The sequence below is a fragment of the Tiliqua scincoides genome, chromosome 6, assembly GCF_035046505.1.
Source record: "Tiliqua scincoides isolate rTilSci1 chromosome 6, rTilSci1.hap2, whole genome shotgun sequence".
Lineage (NCBI taxonomy): Eukaryota > Metazoa > Chordata > Lepidosauria > Squamata > Scincidae > Tiliqua > Tiliqua scincoides.
Window position 1 is genome coordinate 81,221,870 of NC_089826.1, and position 16,096 is coordinate 81,237,965.

Below are 16,096 nucleotides of genomic sequence, written 5' to 3' on the forward strand. Positions count from 1 at the left end.
AATGGGACGTAAAATGCTTAGCTAAGGCTACATCATGCTCCTGGTGTATTATGCATACACTATTTATGAATATATGCTGAGAGGGTTATTTTTAAAAAGCAGACTGATTTATGTGCTGTTTGCAAAATCTGTGTAGGGGGAGATAAAAATCAGTTTTCTCAAAACACATAGCTACCCAAAGGATTGCCTGCATTTGATAAAATATTCAGAGCAATTATTTTCTACATTGCAGGGGTTATTTTTTCCTTATAGTATGATTGACATTTCTAAATATTGCTGATAATGAAGCAATATAAGACAGATATAAATATTAAATATCATGTCTGTGGTGGTCCCTGAACACTGGAATGCACTAGTAGGCGAAGTGTGGAAAGCTCCCAGTGCCTGTCTTTAGAAGACTGTTAAAAATAATTTCTTCTACTAGGTTACAGGACTGTAGTTAATATGAATGACTGTTGCTGCATGAACCGATGATACTATACTATAAATTTTGATAGTTAATTACAGGCACTCCACATCCCCCGCCCCCCGGGTATTTTCAGGGCTGCTTCTGCGGATATCTGAAACCACAGAGAGTAGTAAACCCTACTCAAATCCTCCAACACAGTGGCGTAGCTAGAGGGGGGAAAGCACACTAAGTTGTGCAGGGAGCCTCCCTGCAGCGTGCAAGCAGTCCCTCCCCCTTCCCTTGGGAGCCATTTGGGTGGGGGGGGACAAAAGAGAGACCTCCTCTAGCCTTCCTCTAGCAGCTACAAGTCTAGCATTCAGTTTTCTGCTTCCTTTCCCGAAAAGCTTCCATTTGCAAAGTGTTTGCAAACAGAGAGGTGAGTCATAAGCAGGTCAGGAGGATTTGAGAATGGTTATTAAGTGAATGCGGGTATGGGATGAGTGGATATGGGGGATGCCTGTATTTCATAGAGTTGGAAGGGAGCCACAAGGTCATCTAGTCAAACCCCCTGCCTGTAGCAGGAAATCCATCTAGATCAGAGACTCTCAAACTGGGGCATTGTGACTCCCCAGCCTGAGGACCTCTGCCTTTGACCTTTTAAGGGGTGGGGAGCGAGGAATGCAAATAGGAGGGATAACCCCCCCTCCCAAGACCTTCACCTTCATAAGAGCACTGACACACTTGATGCATTATCACCTACACAAGACTGGCTGTCACTGTTGCTTTCCTTTCCTCTTTATTTATTTTTACCCTCCTCTTTCTTCACTAAGCCCTCTAGTTTTGTCTTTGGTCCTTCTCATTCAGCTGTCCCCCTCCCCTTTTCTGCAGTCTCCTGGATGTCTTTCCTTTCTCTTGATGATTGAGGATTTTTTTTTTTTACCTGCTGTTTGTCACAGGTGGTTATTGGCAAATGCAGTAAAAGACAATAATAACCCAACTCTCCTTCAGAATCATACAATTTAAGCAAAATCTATTCCTGGAGGGCAGAGCCCCCTTGTGGCAGACTAGAGAAACTACAACCAACCAATTGACTTCCAGATGACAAAAGCTGGAGGCAGACAATAATTTTGGAATAACAGAGGGATTGATATATGCCAGTTTCTCAGGTGCCAGATGAATGCCTTTCCCCCTCCTTTAGAAACACTACAAAACCCTGCAGAACCTATGAATGGAGATAATGGGATGAATGTACGCACTGCAGATAATAAGGACCTCATCATATCACTGTCAATTCTTCAGGCATTTATCTTATCGATCTGAATAATGGTTCTTCTTTCCAGGGAATTTTACAGACTCTGATTCTGTGGCAGGGGTGTTCTGAATCTCAGCATTCATATTGAACTATAACTCTTAAAAATTCTTATGGAAAAGCCATGGCATTTGTATAAAACTTTTGTTAATTGCTAGTGTAGATATTACCCCTGAGTCTGTCTTCAGGCAAAAGGTAAAGGAAATGACTGCATCACAAAATGTGATTCAGGGTAGAACAGGGGTGTCAAACTTGTTTCATACAAAGGGCCAAAAAACATTCATGGTGCCTGATGAGGGCTGGAAGTGACATCATTGAGCAGGAAGTGACATCATTAAGCCGATGATGGCCAGGAATAAGCACTTTATTCTCACCTAAAAACTCATTCTCAGCAAACGACAGGAGAAAAAATGTGCAGATCCTGGTCATATTTTCAAGATATGAGACAGCCCAATTATCCTGCGGTGCTTCTACTGAGGTATCACTTTGTGGCTCAGCGGCTGAGAGATGTCTGTGAAGTGATGCCTTGGCAGAAGTGGCGCTGCTGAAAGGGTGGCCCTTGTGATAATTGGGGCTCTCCCAGTGCCTCGGCAGTATATCTCTCTCTCATCCATCTTGGTCTGCCCTTTCTCCCATAGGCCTTCTGAGGTCTCCTTCTGTCTCTTTCTCCTAGAACCTCAGAAGAGGCAACACTGCTGAAAGGGTGGTTCTTTAGGAGAGCCCAAGTATCACATGGAATGAACAAAGACCGTCTGCAAGCTGGATACAGCATGCAGGCCTTATATTTGACACCCTTGGGCTGGGACAACAAGTGGAGTTTTAAAAAATGTTTCCTTAATTTGTGGAATAGGTTAGAGTTCCTTTGCATAATAATAATAATACAGTTGTGAATGACAGGGATACATTATCTAATGCCTGTTGTTATGTGATTATGTCACTAAGTGAACATTCCACCCAATCTAGTGCCTTTGTGCGAAAATAGACTCTCCCTGCCAGACACTAGCTGGCTGCACAGGCTACTGGAGACTGACTGCCTCTTCTTTGCATTAAGTGCCTCTTTGTTGTGTAAACAGACACTGCTGTAGGCTATCGGAGACCTGACTGCTTCATTAAGAGCCTCTTTGTTGTGCTTTGATCACTGTCACATATGTGGTCCGTTGTTAAGCGGCACACACCTGTAATGTCAATTTGATTTTCAAAGGACTCAAGTTCAAGGTAGTTTCTTAATGTGATCCACTTTAAACTGAACTATAGATATCAAGAGTTATTTTATTTGTATTGGTCAGCCATACCTTTGAGGTCTGTCAATGTCATGTATAAGCCAAATATGCATCTCAGTGATCTTATCTGGATTTAAATTAGGGACTTCAATACCTCCAAAAAAGCTGGGAGGAAAAAAAACATAAAAAGGAACACAAGATAAAGCAGATAAAATTTATAGACATTGTATTCCCACCACTAGTACTATCAGGAGGGAGACTACTTACAGCTCAAGCCTATGCAGTTCTATTCAAAAGGAAGTGCCATTACTTTCAACAGCATTTACTCCCATGAAAGTGCATATTGGACTGCAGCCTCAGGCCCTGATCTACAAATTCGTGCGCACACCACTAAACTGCAAGGATCCATGCACGCATGCTTAATGAATGGTGGATCACCACTTGTGATATGAATGAGCTCATTAAGGGTGGAAGGGGGTAGAAGCAAAAGAGTGGGTTTGAGAAACAGTGCCTTACTGGATTGTTGCAATGATTACATCATGATAACGAGTGTGGGGCAGTTTGGAAACTTAGAAAGCACTATACAAATACTACAAATGAAAACCAATGTTGTAGTTAGTGTTGTATTGATACTGGGGTATCCCAGGTTCAAATCCCCACTCAGCTTTGAAGTTCTCAATGGGTGATTTTGCACCAGTCACTGTTTCTCAGTCTAGCCCAGCCGTTTTCAACCACGAGTGGTCCACAGGTGTGCCAGTAGAATTTGGGGGAAGGTCATTTATTAGTAGGGCCAATAGGGATGTGAGCCCTCCACTGGCAGTGTGTGTGCCTTGTCAATTGTAAAAAAAACCTGATGGTGTGCCTTGACAATTTTAGTGGCCTTGTCAGTGTGCCATGAGATGAAAAAGATTGAAAATTGCTGGTCTAGCCTATCTCACAGAAGTGAGGATAATATTCTACACAATGGGGACACAGACACACCCTGATCTTTGCTGCCCAAATAGCCATACAGGAAAGGAGGGATAGAAGTGTAAATGAAATAAGAATTCTCCACATGGAAGTTAGATCACAAGGAATGATGTTGAATACAATACCATTCAATTCACTCAAGAGTACATATCAAGCAGCTACATTTTGGGATTTGATGATTTGCCCTCTAACTTCTGAATACAACAGTGGTGTAGGCAGGTCATTTGACACCAGGGGCCTATAAATTTTTGTCATTCCCCCATATGACAAAATTCATTTGTCAGTGGGTAAAGCATCTGCCGAGATGGGGAGCGATATTGGGCACCAGAGAGAATGGGAGCCAGGTCTACCTGCCAGGTAGATCTGGGCTCCAAGTCTGGACAGGAGCCCAGGTCTACCTGTCTAGAAGATGCAGCTCAAGGGTGCAATTAGAATGGGAGCCCAGGTCTACCCGGCAGGTAGATCTGGGCAACAAATCTAGACTGGAGCCGAGATCTACCTGCCTAGAAAAGGGCTCAAGAGGGCAGTCGGAATGGGACCCCAGGTCTGCCTGGCAGGTAGATCTGGGCTCCAAGTTGGGATGGGAGCCCAGATCTACCGACCTGGAAGAGGTGGCTCCAGACAAGTAGTCAGAATGGGAGCCCAGGTCTACCTGACAGGTAGATCTGGGCTCTAGGTCTGGACAGAAGCCCAGGTCTACCTACCCAGAAAAACTTGGCCACATTGGCCAAAGTTCAACCAGGAGCCCAGGTCTACCCGCCTGATTGACCTGGGCTCTGGAGTTAAGGCAGTGCTCATGCCCTCCCAATACAAACACTGGATCCACCCCTGATGGTAGCCCCCCAGGGTGTCACCTCACTAACACCTTATTGGTTCCATGCTGTATCATAATAGCATCTCATTGGATCTTCAAACAATTAGTCTCATTGGTTCATTTTGAGTTAAGGAAATTAAACTTTCTGTTAACAAGACAGTTGCATTTTTGTTTTCTGATTTTTAGGTCATAACTTTTGATAGAATGGAGATATTTCAACCTGACTTATTTCATTGCATTCTACTGTAAATTCCACATTGAATGGTATATAACATGATGGTATTATTCCTAATAATTGTGATTTTAGCAATTTTGATCACTAGTGTGCGTCACGCCTCCCCCCCCCCGGGTGGTACCCGGGGTGGACTGTCCCCACCCCCTACTAGTTGAATTACAATTAGTTGGATACACCAAAATCAATGAAGGAAGTTAGTAGGAAGTTACCTGTTATTTCTGAATGCCCCTGTTTCTATGGAGCCATTGAGCATCACTTGGACTGTACCACATGCTGCTTCTGCAAACTGAAAAAAAAGAAAAGAAAAGCATCATTCTTGGTAATGAATTAAACAATTAGTGGGCATTTGAGAAGTTTAAAATTGGTGTTATTGTCTGCAGCAGTCATTTCCCTGCAATAGTAGACAACAGTAGACAAGCTGTAGACTCTGGTTCTACAATTAATAAGGACTTTCCATTAGGCTCTTTAGCCAATGCTGTCAGAAATTGTATATAAAATATAAATGGTCAAATTAGCAATATTGAAAATAGTTCATTTCTGCCTAGTACAGTGTTTCTCAAACTGTGGGTCAGGACCCACTACGTGGGTTGCGCGCCAATTTCAGGTGGGTCCCCATTCATTTCAATATTTTATTTTTAATATATTAGACTTGATGCTACCATGATATGTGACTGCATCTGGGGAAATGTTACAGATCTGTACTTTTAACAAGCCACTATGTCTATTCTTTTAACAATGATAGTCAATGGAACTTACTCCCAGGTAAACGTAGGTAGGATTGCAGTCTAGAATTGTGAAAAATTTTCCTGCCTGATGATGTCACTTCTGGTCACGACATCACTCCTGGTGGGTCCTGACAGATTCTCATTCTAAAAAGTTGGTCCTGTCGCTAAACATGTGAGAACCACTGGCCTAGTAAAACCCGGCTGAAAAATGAATTTAAAGACCAAAAGGTCCATATTCCTCAATCTATTGCTGAGATGACTGTTCATATATTGTATCTATGAGTCCCTTATCTGCTGTATTTTTCCTTCTCTTGTATGGATGGAGCCAGTCAATTGAGCCATTTCGGCAACTTGCCCTATGTTTGCAGCTACTCTTTTATTGATGGGGGATTTGGCTTAATGCCAGTCCAAGCCAATCACTATGTTTGGTAATGCCTTGAAGCTACATGTTCTTCATTACTCTTTTCAACATTTGTCTGTGTGGACGGGCCCACGCAAAGGAAAAACTGTCTGAACTCAACAAGAAACACCCATTTCCTATACCTGAGGAAGGCACAAGATTTTTTTTGATAGGTCTTCTCATGTTATCAAATTACTGGAAGGCCCCTGTATCCACAAAGGTTCCATTCCAGCCTCCCACCATGGGGAACGCTATAAAAATAGCACCTCACGGATCCATTACAAGTGCCTTTGTTTTACTGTGGTAGCACTTGCAGCATGGGTGCTTCTTGCTTAACATTCTTGCTTAACTGAAGGACCAAATGTGCAGACAACCAGCCTGCATGCTACAGAGAGATTAACTGGTAGCAGGGACTTTCCTCCTTCCTGTTGGTTGCCATCTAGCACGCAGGCAGGTTGCCTGCATGTTCGTTTCTTCAGGTAAGCAAAAATATTAAGCAAGAAGCACCTGCTGTAGCAGTACTACAAAAGTACTTGTAATGGGTGCAGGAGGGCGTGGGAGAGTCCCCCGGATCCACGTATCTGCAGATAAGTGCAACCACTGATACTGGATATGCAGATACAGGGGCCTGCCTGAATTTATTATTAAAGCATAATCTATAGTTAGTATCATTAACTAGGGTTCTACAGAACGTACCATTTTGGATGCCATTTTCCAGTATATTGTACTGGGGTTGTTCTCGCACTCACTCCATTTTGGACAAGATTGGTAGTTAATTCCTAAAACAAATACATTTTGAGCATAAATACACACTAGGTACCTTGTGCCTTTTAAAAGAGCAGACAAGAAGAATTATGTTTTAATGCACTGCCGTATGCACAAGGGGAACACTGAAAGTTATTATAAGAACTGTTAAGAAGCTGTCAGAATGAGAGCATGGGAGAAGAACGCCAAAGTTTTGTTGCTGGTAAACTCCACTTAAATTACTTGAATGTGAATTCAGAAAGGCAAGCTCCTCATTGCACTCAGGCAGCGTCTTGGTTCAAGTCATTATGATTTGTGGTTGTAGTAAAAAGGATCGCTGTAGATCCTGTATATAAATTTTGAGAAAACTACAAATGTTTAAATGCATTTTTACTGATTTTGAATCTTAAAGGTATGTTCAGTGGTGTCCCTGGGGTGGGTGCCACCCAGTGTGGCACTTGCCTGAAGATGCTTGGCATTCTGGATGTTTGGGAGGGATGTAATGATGTCATCACATTGCCCCCCCCCCAAACCTTCTGGGCTATCGCATTGCTTGAAATGCAAAAAGCACACCACAGAACTACCCCTGTTTGGTGATCTTCATCCCACTCCAGGCTCAGTCACTTTGTGCTCTCACTGGGAAGTGGCAGAAACATTATCAGCCAGAGCGTGAGGGAGCTGGGCCTGGAGTGGGACAAGAAATCACTAAATGGAGGCTCAGGTGGTGTGGTGTCACCCCTCCTGAAGCTGGCACCCAGTGTGGCCTCCACCCACCACACCCCTCTTGTGGTGCTACTGGATATGTTTTTCACAATACTGGGTATGTTTTTCACTACCCTATTGCCATCTTTCTCTGTCTTTAACATTCAATTCTTGCCCTCCCCCATATCAGCACAAAAACGTTATCATTATTATTACTGTTATTAAAACTAATGTTTATATTCCACTCTTCCTCCAAGAATCTCAAGGTTGTACATAGGTTACCCCAATTTTATCCTCACAACTACTCTGTGTAATAGGTTAGGTTGTATCCTTTTTTTTTATTATTCCCTTGTGGAGAATATGAAGTCCTTCTCACCTGGACTGGCAAGGTCCCCACACCATGAAAGTTCATCTGCTATGTAGCCAGCTAAAGTGTCCTCCAGAGTGAGGAAATCATGATTAGCTTTTGTGAAACGATGCACAAGGTCCTTTGTCTTGCTCCAAAACAGAGACTGTGGAAGCAAAAGAGCATGACAGAATTCATGGCTTTAAGACATTTTCTCCCTTTCTTATATTTTCGAGAACAACTCCACTTTGGTTACATGTGGCCTGAGGATCAAGGTGGCCGGCAGAGAAAACAGGAGTGGAATCCCCCTCTCACATGTGCTCTGAGCGCACGAGGAAAGGAGGGGGCCACTAGGTAGGAAGGTGGCCGCGAGGCCACCAGGCACTCACTACCCTGTTCTGCAACATTGATGGTGGTCGCTTGAGGGGTGTGCACACTCTGAAAGAGCACATACAACCTTGTGCATGTTGGTGAGGGTACAGGGATGGGCAATGAGAAGTGAGGGGTGGCAGCAGAATTAGGAAGCGGGTTCAGGCAGAGGCTTGCCTTGGGCCAGCCCTCTTCACCCAATGTGTGGAAACACCCTGCCCTCTAATGTCTCTCTGCTTGCTTTGGTGGTTGAATACCTGCCACTTTTTGTTCTGAGTTTTGTTTCCTATCTGCTGTTCTACTCTGAGCAGTTTTGGGAGCTATTTGTGTTTTGGCAGGAAGGCGGTGATGGTGATAGTTTTAATTCTGGCTGCTATTCTAATCACACACACCTGCAAAATTGAGGGTCAGAAACCTGCCCCCCAATATATAGTGGTATTATATGAATTTGGGGTGCAGATTCAAAAAAACTGCATCTGTTTTGCCCTACCGTGTCTAGTTTTGGAGTTACGGCATAGTCTCATTAGTGAATAGCTCAAGCAGTTTCCTCGTGAGGAAGCCATGGCAAAGGCTTCCTCATGAGGAAGCTGCTTGAACCATTCTGGGGCACCTTCCTTTATGAGGAAAGGCTTGGGCCTCTTCAGCCTAGAAAAGAGACGCCTGAGGGGGGACATGATTGAGACATACAAAATTATGCAGGGGATGGACAGAGTGGATAGAGAGATGCTCTTTACATTCTCACATAACACCAGAACCAGGGGACATCCACTAAAATTGAGTGTTGGGAGAGTTAGAACAGACAAAAGAAAATATTTCTTTACTCAGCGTGTGGTCGGTCTGTGGAACTCCTTGCCACAGGATGTGGTGATGGCGTCTAGCCTGGATGCCTTTAAAAGGGGATTGGACAAGTTTCTGGAGGAAAAATCCATTACTGGTTACAAGCCATGATGTGTATGTGCAACCTCCTGATTTTAGAAATGGGTTATGTCAGAATTCCTCTCCTGTTGTGAGCGAAGAGTCCATGACTCGCTGCAGTACAGAAGTGTACTCAGGACGCAAGCTCTGTAGACCTGGATCTTGGTATGTTCTGTCAGCTTCTTGTTGGACCAGACTCTCTTTGTGAGTCTGGAAAACGTGGTAGCTGCTTTACCGATGCGCTTGTTTAGCTCGGTATCGAGAGAATGAGTGTCGGAGATCGTTGAGCCAAGGTACACAAAGTCATGGACAACCTCCAGTTCATGCTCAGAGATTGTAATGCAGGGAGGTGAGTCCACATCCTGAACCATGACCTGTGTTTTCTTCAGGCTGATTGTCAGTCCAAAATCTTGGCAGGCCTTTCTAAAACGATCCATGAGCTGCTGGAGATCTTTGACAGAGTGGGTAGTGACAGGAGAGGAAACTGAGCGCTTTCCACATGCGCTGCCTCCGACGCATCCTTGGCATCACCTGGCAGGACAAAGTTCCAAACAACACAGTCCTGGAACGTGCGGGAATCCCTAGCATGTATTCACTGCTGAAACAGAGACGCCTGCGTTGGCTTGGTCATGTCGTGAGAATGGATGATGGCCGGATCCCAAAGGATCTCCTCTATGGAGAACTCGTGCAAGGAAAGCGCCCTACAGGCAGACCACAGCTGCGATACAAGGACATCTGCAAGAGGGATCTGAAGGCCTTAGGGATGGACCTCAACAAGTGGGAAACCCTGGCCTCTGAGCGGCCCGCTTGGAGGCAGGGTGTGCAGCATGGCCTTTCCCAGTTTGAAGAGACACTTTGCCAACAGTCTGAGGCTAAGAGGCAAAGAAGGAAGGCCCATAGCCAGGGAGACAGACCAGGGACAGACTGCACTTGCTCCCGGTGTGGAAGGGATTGTCACTCCCGGATTGGCCTTTTCAGCCACACTAGACGCTGTGCCAGAACCACCTTTCAGAGCGCGATACCATAGTCTTTCGAGACTGAAGGTTGCCAATACATATGTCAGAATGCCAGATGCAAGGGAGGGCACCAGGATGCAGGTCTCTTGTTATCTGGTGTGCTCCCTGGGGCATTTGGTGGGCCTCTGTGAGATACAGGAAGCTGGACTAGATGGGCCTATGGCCTGATCCAGTGGGGCTGTTCTTATGTTCTTATTCACTACAAGGCTATGCCATCTCTCCTAAACATGATAGAGCAAAACTGATGCCATGTTTGGAATCAGTGCCCCAAATATACCCAGAAATGGGTCTAACTTTTAAGACAGAAAAATGTGTGTTGGCCTGTGTTATTTTTGTGTCTGCTGGTTTGGTTTTATTATGTCATAAGCTGCCTTGCTTTTTCCTTAGAGAGAAAAAGGCAAGATATAATGTTTAAAAAGAGATTTATACGCACACAGTGCCACAAGTAGTGGTGCACTGAAAGAAATGTTTAAAGGGCAGTAACTCTAAATTAATCCTGCAAACAATACATAAAGCTCACTATGAATAATATGCACTTTCACAATGAAGTGAATGTACCAAATCATATTTTCAGATACAATATTAGAGCCCTTCCAGAAGACAAAACCACTTTGATTTCATCCTTCAGTCCAACGCTAGCACCAGCCAATTCAGCAGCAATAACTATTCTTTATTTATAACATAATTCTTCGACCACAGTACTCAAAGCATTGCAGAGAGAAAAACATAAAACACATTAAAGCCCAAACACACCAAATCAGAAAATCACAGCAGGAACACGAGTGGAATGCACTCATGCGCTTATGAGGCCCAAGTTAATTTTTGCTAATTTTTTTCTGCTAATTGATTTCATTTTATTTTATTTGGGAAGAGCAACTCCTGCTGAAAAAAAAGATGCTTAGAAAAAAAAAGACGCTTGGACTTCCATTTAGTCCAGAAAACTAAATGGAAGTAGAAGTAGGGAATATGTATGACACAGCAGGGCATCTGGCAGGGAAGAGAGAAAAGGAGGTGTGTGTCCATTTTTTTGCTTTAAAAGTCTTCTATAAGAACATAAGAACAGCCCCGCTGGATCAGGCCATAGGCCCATCTAGTCCAGCTTCCTGTATATCACAGCGGCCCACCAAATGCCCAGGGAGCACACCAGATAACAAGAGACCTCATCCTGGTGCCCTCCCTTGTATCTGGCATTCTGACATATCCCATTTCTAAAATCAGGAGGTTGCGCATGCACATCATGGCTTGTAACCCGTAATGGATTTTTCCTCCAGAAACATGTCCAATCCCCTTTTAAAGGCGTCCAGGCAAGATGCCGTCACCACATCCTGTGGCAAGGAGTTCCACAGACCAACCACACTCTGAGTAAAGAAATATTTTCTCTTGTCTGTTCTAACTCTCCCAACACTCAATTTTAGTGGATGTCCCCTGGTTCTGGTATTATGTGAGAGTGTAAAGAGCATCTCTCTATCCACTCTGTCCATCCCCTGCATAATTTAGTATGTCTCAATCATCTCTGCGTTCCACTCTTAATAGCAAGAGAACACTTACAACCTAATCTTACACTTACTAGGTGTCCTTGTAGCCCCTCTTCCATTGGCACTGAAAAAAGGCACTCTGACAGTGTGCCATTCATTCAGTGTGCCTTCCCTGTGCCTGCTCCAGTGTTTCTACTGCAGCTACCCAAGGAAGTAAGTCAGCAGAAGTGTGAGGGGTGGTGGGAGGGCAGAATAGGGGTAGGAAAGGGGTGATAAGGGGTGGCGGAGGGTGGGTAGGGGCTGGAGATGGGTGGATCGGGCCTGGGAGTGGCAAGATCGGTGGCGCTGGTGATACTAATATCCTACCCCCCTTCCCAGACCCGATTCCAAATGTTTCCTTACCCAGAGAAAACCTCCTGATCTGCCCTCCCCACCATCACTACCATAGGATGCAGAGGTCGCCATTTTGGCACTGCCGCATTGATGGAGTAGCGGATAGGAATGCAGGCCTTGTGCACGGGGGGACAGACCCCTGATGTGACTGTCAACAGGGTCAAATTTTTCTCAGTGTGCCTCTGCCACAACATGCCACTGGGCGGGCGCCCGGGGTTGACAGTGGCGTTGGCTGCCCACCCCACTCATCTTGAAACACAGACCGAAGAGGATTGGGCTGTCAACCTCTCATCAAGTAGCAATAACAATGCTAAACCCCTGCTAATTGGGTAAGAGGCACTTTTTCACATGGGTGCTCCTTTTTTAGCAGGGGGAGAGTAACTGGCCCACCTCACCCCAGCAGTGTCTGTTCTGGTGGCTGTCTGCTGGTGTTCTCTTGCATCTTTTTAGATTGTGAGCCCTTTTGGGACAGGGAGCCATTTAGTTATTTGATTTTTCTCTGTAAACCGCTTTGTGAACTTTTAGTTGAAAAGCGGTATATAAATACTGTTAATAATAATAATAATAATAATAATAATAATAATAATAATAATAATAATAAATAAGAGTTACAAAATAGGGCAGGGTGACAGGGAGTTGTGTCACTAGCGAGCACTATCCTGATAACTGCACAGAGTCACCATCTGCAATGTTCTGGAACATGTCTTCATGGACAAGCCAAAGTCACCATGGACTTGTGGTTGCCATTCTTGCTTGGGGAGGGGGGCTCAACAGTCACCGAAAAATATTTTTACCTTGTTACACGGGATGAAATGACTTGCCAGGTCCACTAGAGGCCGGTAGTCTTCTTCTGTCGTGCTGCAAGGGTCCCTGTATGCAATTGCATTTTGTAATCCTTGCCAGACTTGGAGACAGTCGATGTCTCTGCAGAAAACATACGTACAAACAGAGGGGCTGGGAAAAAATGGCTGCTGTTCAGCCCATTCAACTGCTCAAGCTAAATTATATTAAGGCTGAACTTCTATACACGCTGGCCTGAGAGTAAGCCCCGTGGCACATAGTGGAATCCACGTCTGAGTGTATGTGCACTGTATACACGCACTGTATGGCACTGTACGTACCGGTGGCATAGCTAGAGGGGTGTAAAGCACTACGTTTTGCAGGGAGCCACACCACGGTGTGCAAGCGGCCCCTCCCCTTTGGAGCCAGGTGTATGCGTTCATTTTGTTCCCCCCCCCAGAATATTTCCAAAGGGGAGCGAACGCTTGCAAGCCTCACTGAGGGTTCCTGCAAAACTTAATGCTTTGCACCTCCTCTAGCTATGCCACTGGTACGTGGTACTAGAGTATCATAGATGCACTCTGTTTAGACACGATACAAGAACATGTTCCTCCTCCTGAACAGCTGAGAGATCTTGGACTGCATTCATTTTTCAGCTTCCGGTGCTAGAAGCGCTAGAGAGTGGGTTCTTTTCCCACCCCCTCCTTCCTGCACGCTAGGATTGCATTCATTTTTCACCTTCAGCATGTGCACCATGCTAGCTACTCGCTGGTAAGCTTCAGACCTGAAAACATGGCCACCACCATGAATAATGTTATAATACTGCTCTGTTCTGACAAAACAACTGGGCACAGTCATCTTGTACAGCAAATAGGGGAGGCAGTGGAGCTGGGGTTTTAGAACTTAGACAAAGGAACCCTCCATTCATGAGATTTTAAAAGCATAATGAAGTTAATAACTTTAAGTCTTTAATGGTTCCCAAACTGTAAACCTTGGCTCCCTGGAGAGCTGTGAAAACTGACCAGGGGAGTAATGGAACCCTCATGGAAAAACCCGCTGCCCCATACAATGTGTAGGATTGTAGCCCTAATGGGGAGCTACAACCAATGGCCCAGGAGGTCAAGAGAGCCGCCAGTTGAAAAAGTTTGGGAACCACCGCTTTAAGGTAACTTTACTCAGTATAAGGCAATGATTAAACATTTAGGAAACACCCTGAAGTACATTCAACACCATTTTCCTTCCGTCCTTTAATGAATTGCATTTCTAGCACACTACGGACATGCTAGTGACTTCACTTCTGGCGATTTCTAGCTGAAATACGACCACGGCCTCTGAGAACGACTTATCTTACACTGGGTTGGCCCACCCATGAGGGCCAACTGAAGTGGTCACCTCAGGCTGCAGATGGATGGGGTACCCATGCCCGATCTCATCTGATCTCGGAAGCTAAGCAGGGTCAGGCCTGGTTAGTACTTGGATGGGAGACCGCCTGGGAATACCAGGTGCTGTAAGCTTCTACCATAGTCTTTCAAGACTGAAGGTTGCCAACCAATCCAATCCAATCCATCAACTTGCCTCCACTGCTCCTCCTCCTTGGCCTCACCCCACATCTAGCACATCACAAGGTTACATACCAGCCTCTGATTCTCCCACTGGGACTCTCCAGTGTCCCAGCCCAGCATTCTTCTGTCCCCCCCCCCCCCAGATTTTCGATTCCTGTCACCCCTCTTCCTTTTCCAATCCAGGAGGAATGCTGAAGGAAGAGCAACAGAGACAAGCAGGTGGACAGAGTAGGGTACCCCTCTACCAATCTGCTCCCTGAGGTGACCACTTCAGTTGGCTCACGGATGAGCCAGGCTTGCCCTCCACCTCTATGAAATAAAAATCTGTGTACCTTCCCAGAGGTGCAGTTCTTTCATAAAGCCCCATAAATCAGTAAGACCCTGTTTTGTGAGCTACACTCCCACCCTTTTCATGCTTTAAAAATGATGTCACCATTCTGATCTAAGCAAATCTCAGTTAATGAGCTGTTTGTGTAATAAAACCATTGACCATCCCCATCTTTACAGATTTGGTTCATCCCCCATCTTTGTCACTGAAAATGCCGTACAGGAGCTCCTGTGAGCAGCAACAGTTATTTCTGTCTAAAAGCTGTCTGAAAGCAATTGCAATGAAGCTGTTCCAACAGAGTCTTTTGAAACTGCAAGGTATGCAGATATAAATTTTATGTTCGCTGACATCTGGACTCTCAAAAGTACGCCTGGGGTAGCTACAGCTTCATGGCTTTTCTGCTATTTATATCAGGCCTACACAACTTGTGAACACAGACCATTGTTCATGCATCTGATTCTCGGTCAGCGTCCTGTTTTTGAACCTGCCGAAAAGTGGCAGGGACTGTTGGATTAACTTGGCTGCTTGGGGGTCTTGTCACTCTTACTTTTCTCTCTTCTATTGTCTTGGCCCTGCCACTGTCCTCCCTTTTACTTTTACAATACTAATTATCTGGCATGACTAGTGAAACATTATTTATTGACAAAGAAAAGTTAGTGATATATATCTAGCAGCGTATATGCTAGCGGTGTATAAAAATGGAAAGAGAACAGTAGCATAGCAAGCTGGGGGCAGCTGGTGAGGACCATCCCAGGTACTGGCCAGAAGGGGGTGCAGTGGAGCCATGCCACTTGCCATTTGGCAATCTTTGGGCCCAATCGCCTCCCACACCTTCCGGAGATCATATTTTCACCGCTTTCCAGCAAGTACATGAAGCAAGAGGGTCCGAAGATTGCCAAACGGAGGCAATCTGGAGGTGGGTGAACATATTTAATGCAATGAGATAGCCTGGAAATTTTGGGATGATGTGATGACATCATTACGTCACCCCTGAGCATCCGGGTCATTGGGCGGCAGAAGGTAAGTCGTGCACTGAGTGGCATTTTCCACTGGGATGCCTCTAGGAGAGAAACAACTTAAATAATTGCCAAACTCTGCTGTGACAAAAGGAGAAATGATCATGTGAAAACCTCAAACAACTCTTACCCTTTCCTTGAGGACAGTATCAGAATCAGAGATCTCCTTCTAGCAGCAACTATTACCCTGCACATGCCCGATCTTGTATGATCTCGGAAGCTAAGCAGGGTCAGGCCTGGTTATACTTGAATGGGAGACCACCTGGGAATACAGGGTGCTGTAGGCTTATACCATAGTCTTTCGAGACTGAAGGTTGCCAACCATCTACCATCTTCTTGCATGCTGCAGTGTGGGAGCAGCTGAGGGCTGGCTGGGAAATGTCGAGCCTG

At 45.1% G+C, this 16,096-nt stretch overlaps 1 protein-coding gene across 1 annotated transcript in view; it reads right to left on the reverse strand.

Annotated features, from left to right (window-relative positions):
- The window catches only part of LOC136656091 (ADP-ribosyl cyclase/cyclic ADP-ribose hydrolase 1-like), a 34,439-nt gene that overhangs the window by 4,428 nt on the left and 13,915 nt on the right, over window positions 1–16,096 (reverse strand). Inside the window, exons 2-6 of the mRNA XM_066632931.1 lie at window positions 12,815–12,944; window positions 7,883–8,018; window positions 6,757–6,839; window positions 5,145–5,221; window positions 2,990–3,082 (exon numbers count right to left, since the gene is read on the reverse strand). Of these exons, the coding sequence (XP_066489028.1) occupies window positions 2,990–3,082; window positions 5,145–5,221; window positions 6,757–6,839; window positions 7,883–8,018; window positions 12,815–12,944 (519 nt within the window). The remainder of the gene's footprint in view (window positions 1–2,989; window positions 3,083–5,144; window positions 5,222–6,756; window positions 6,840–7,882; window positions 8,019–12,814; window positions 12,945–16,096) is intronic.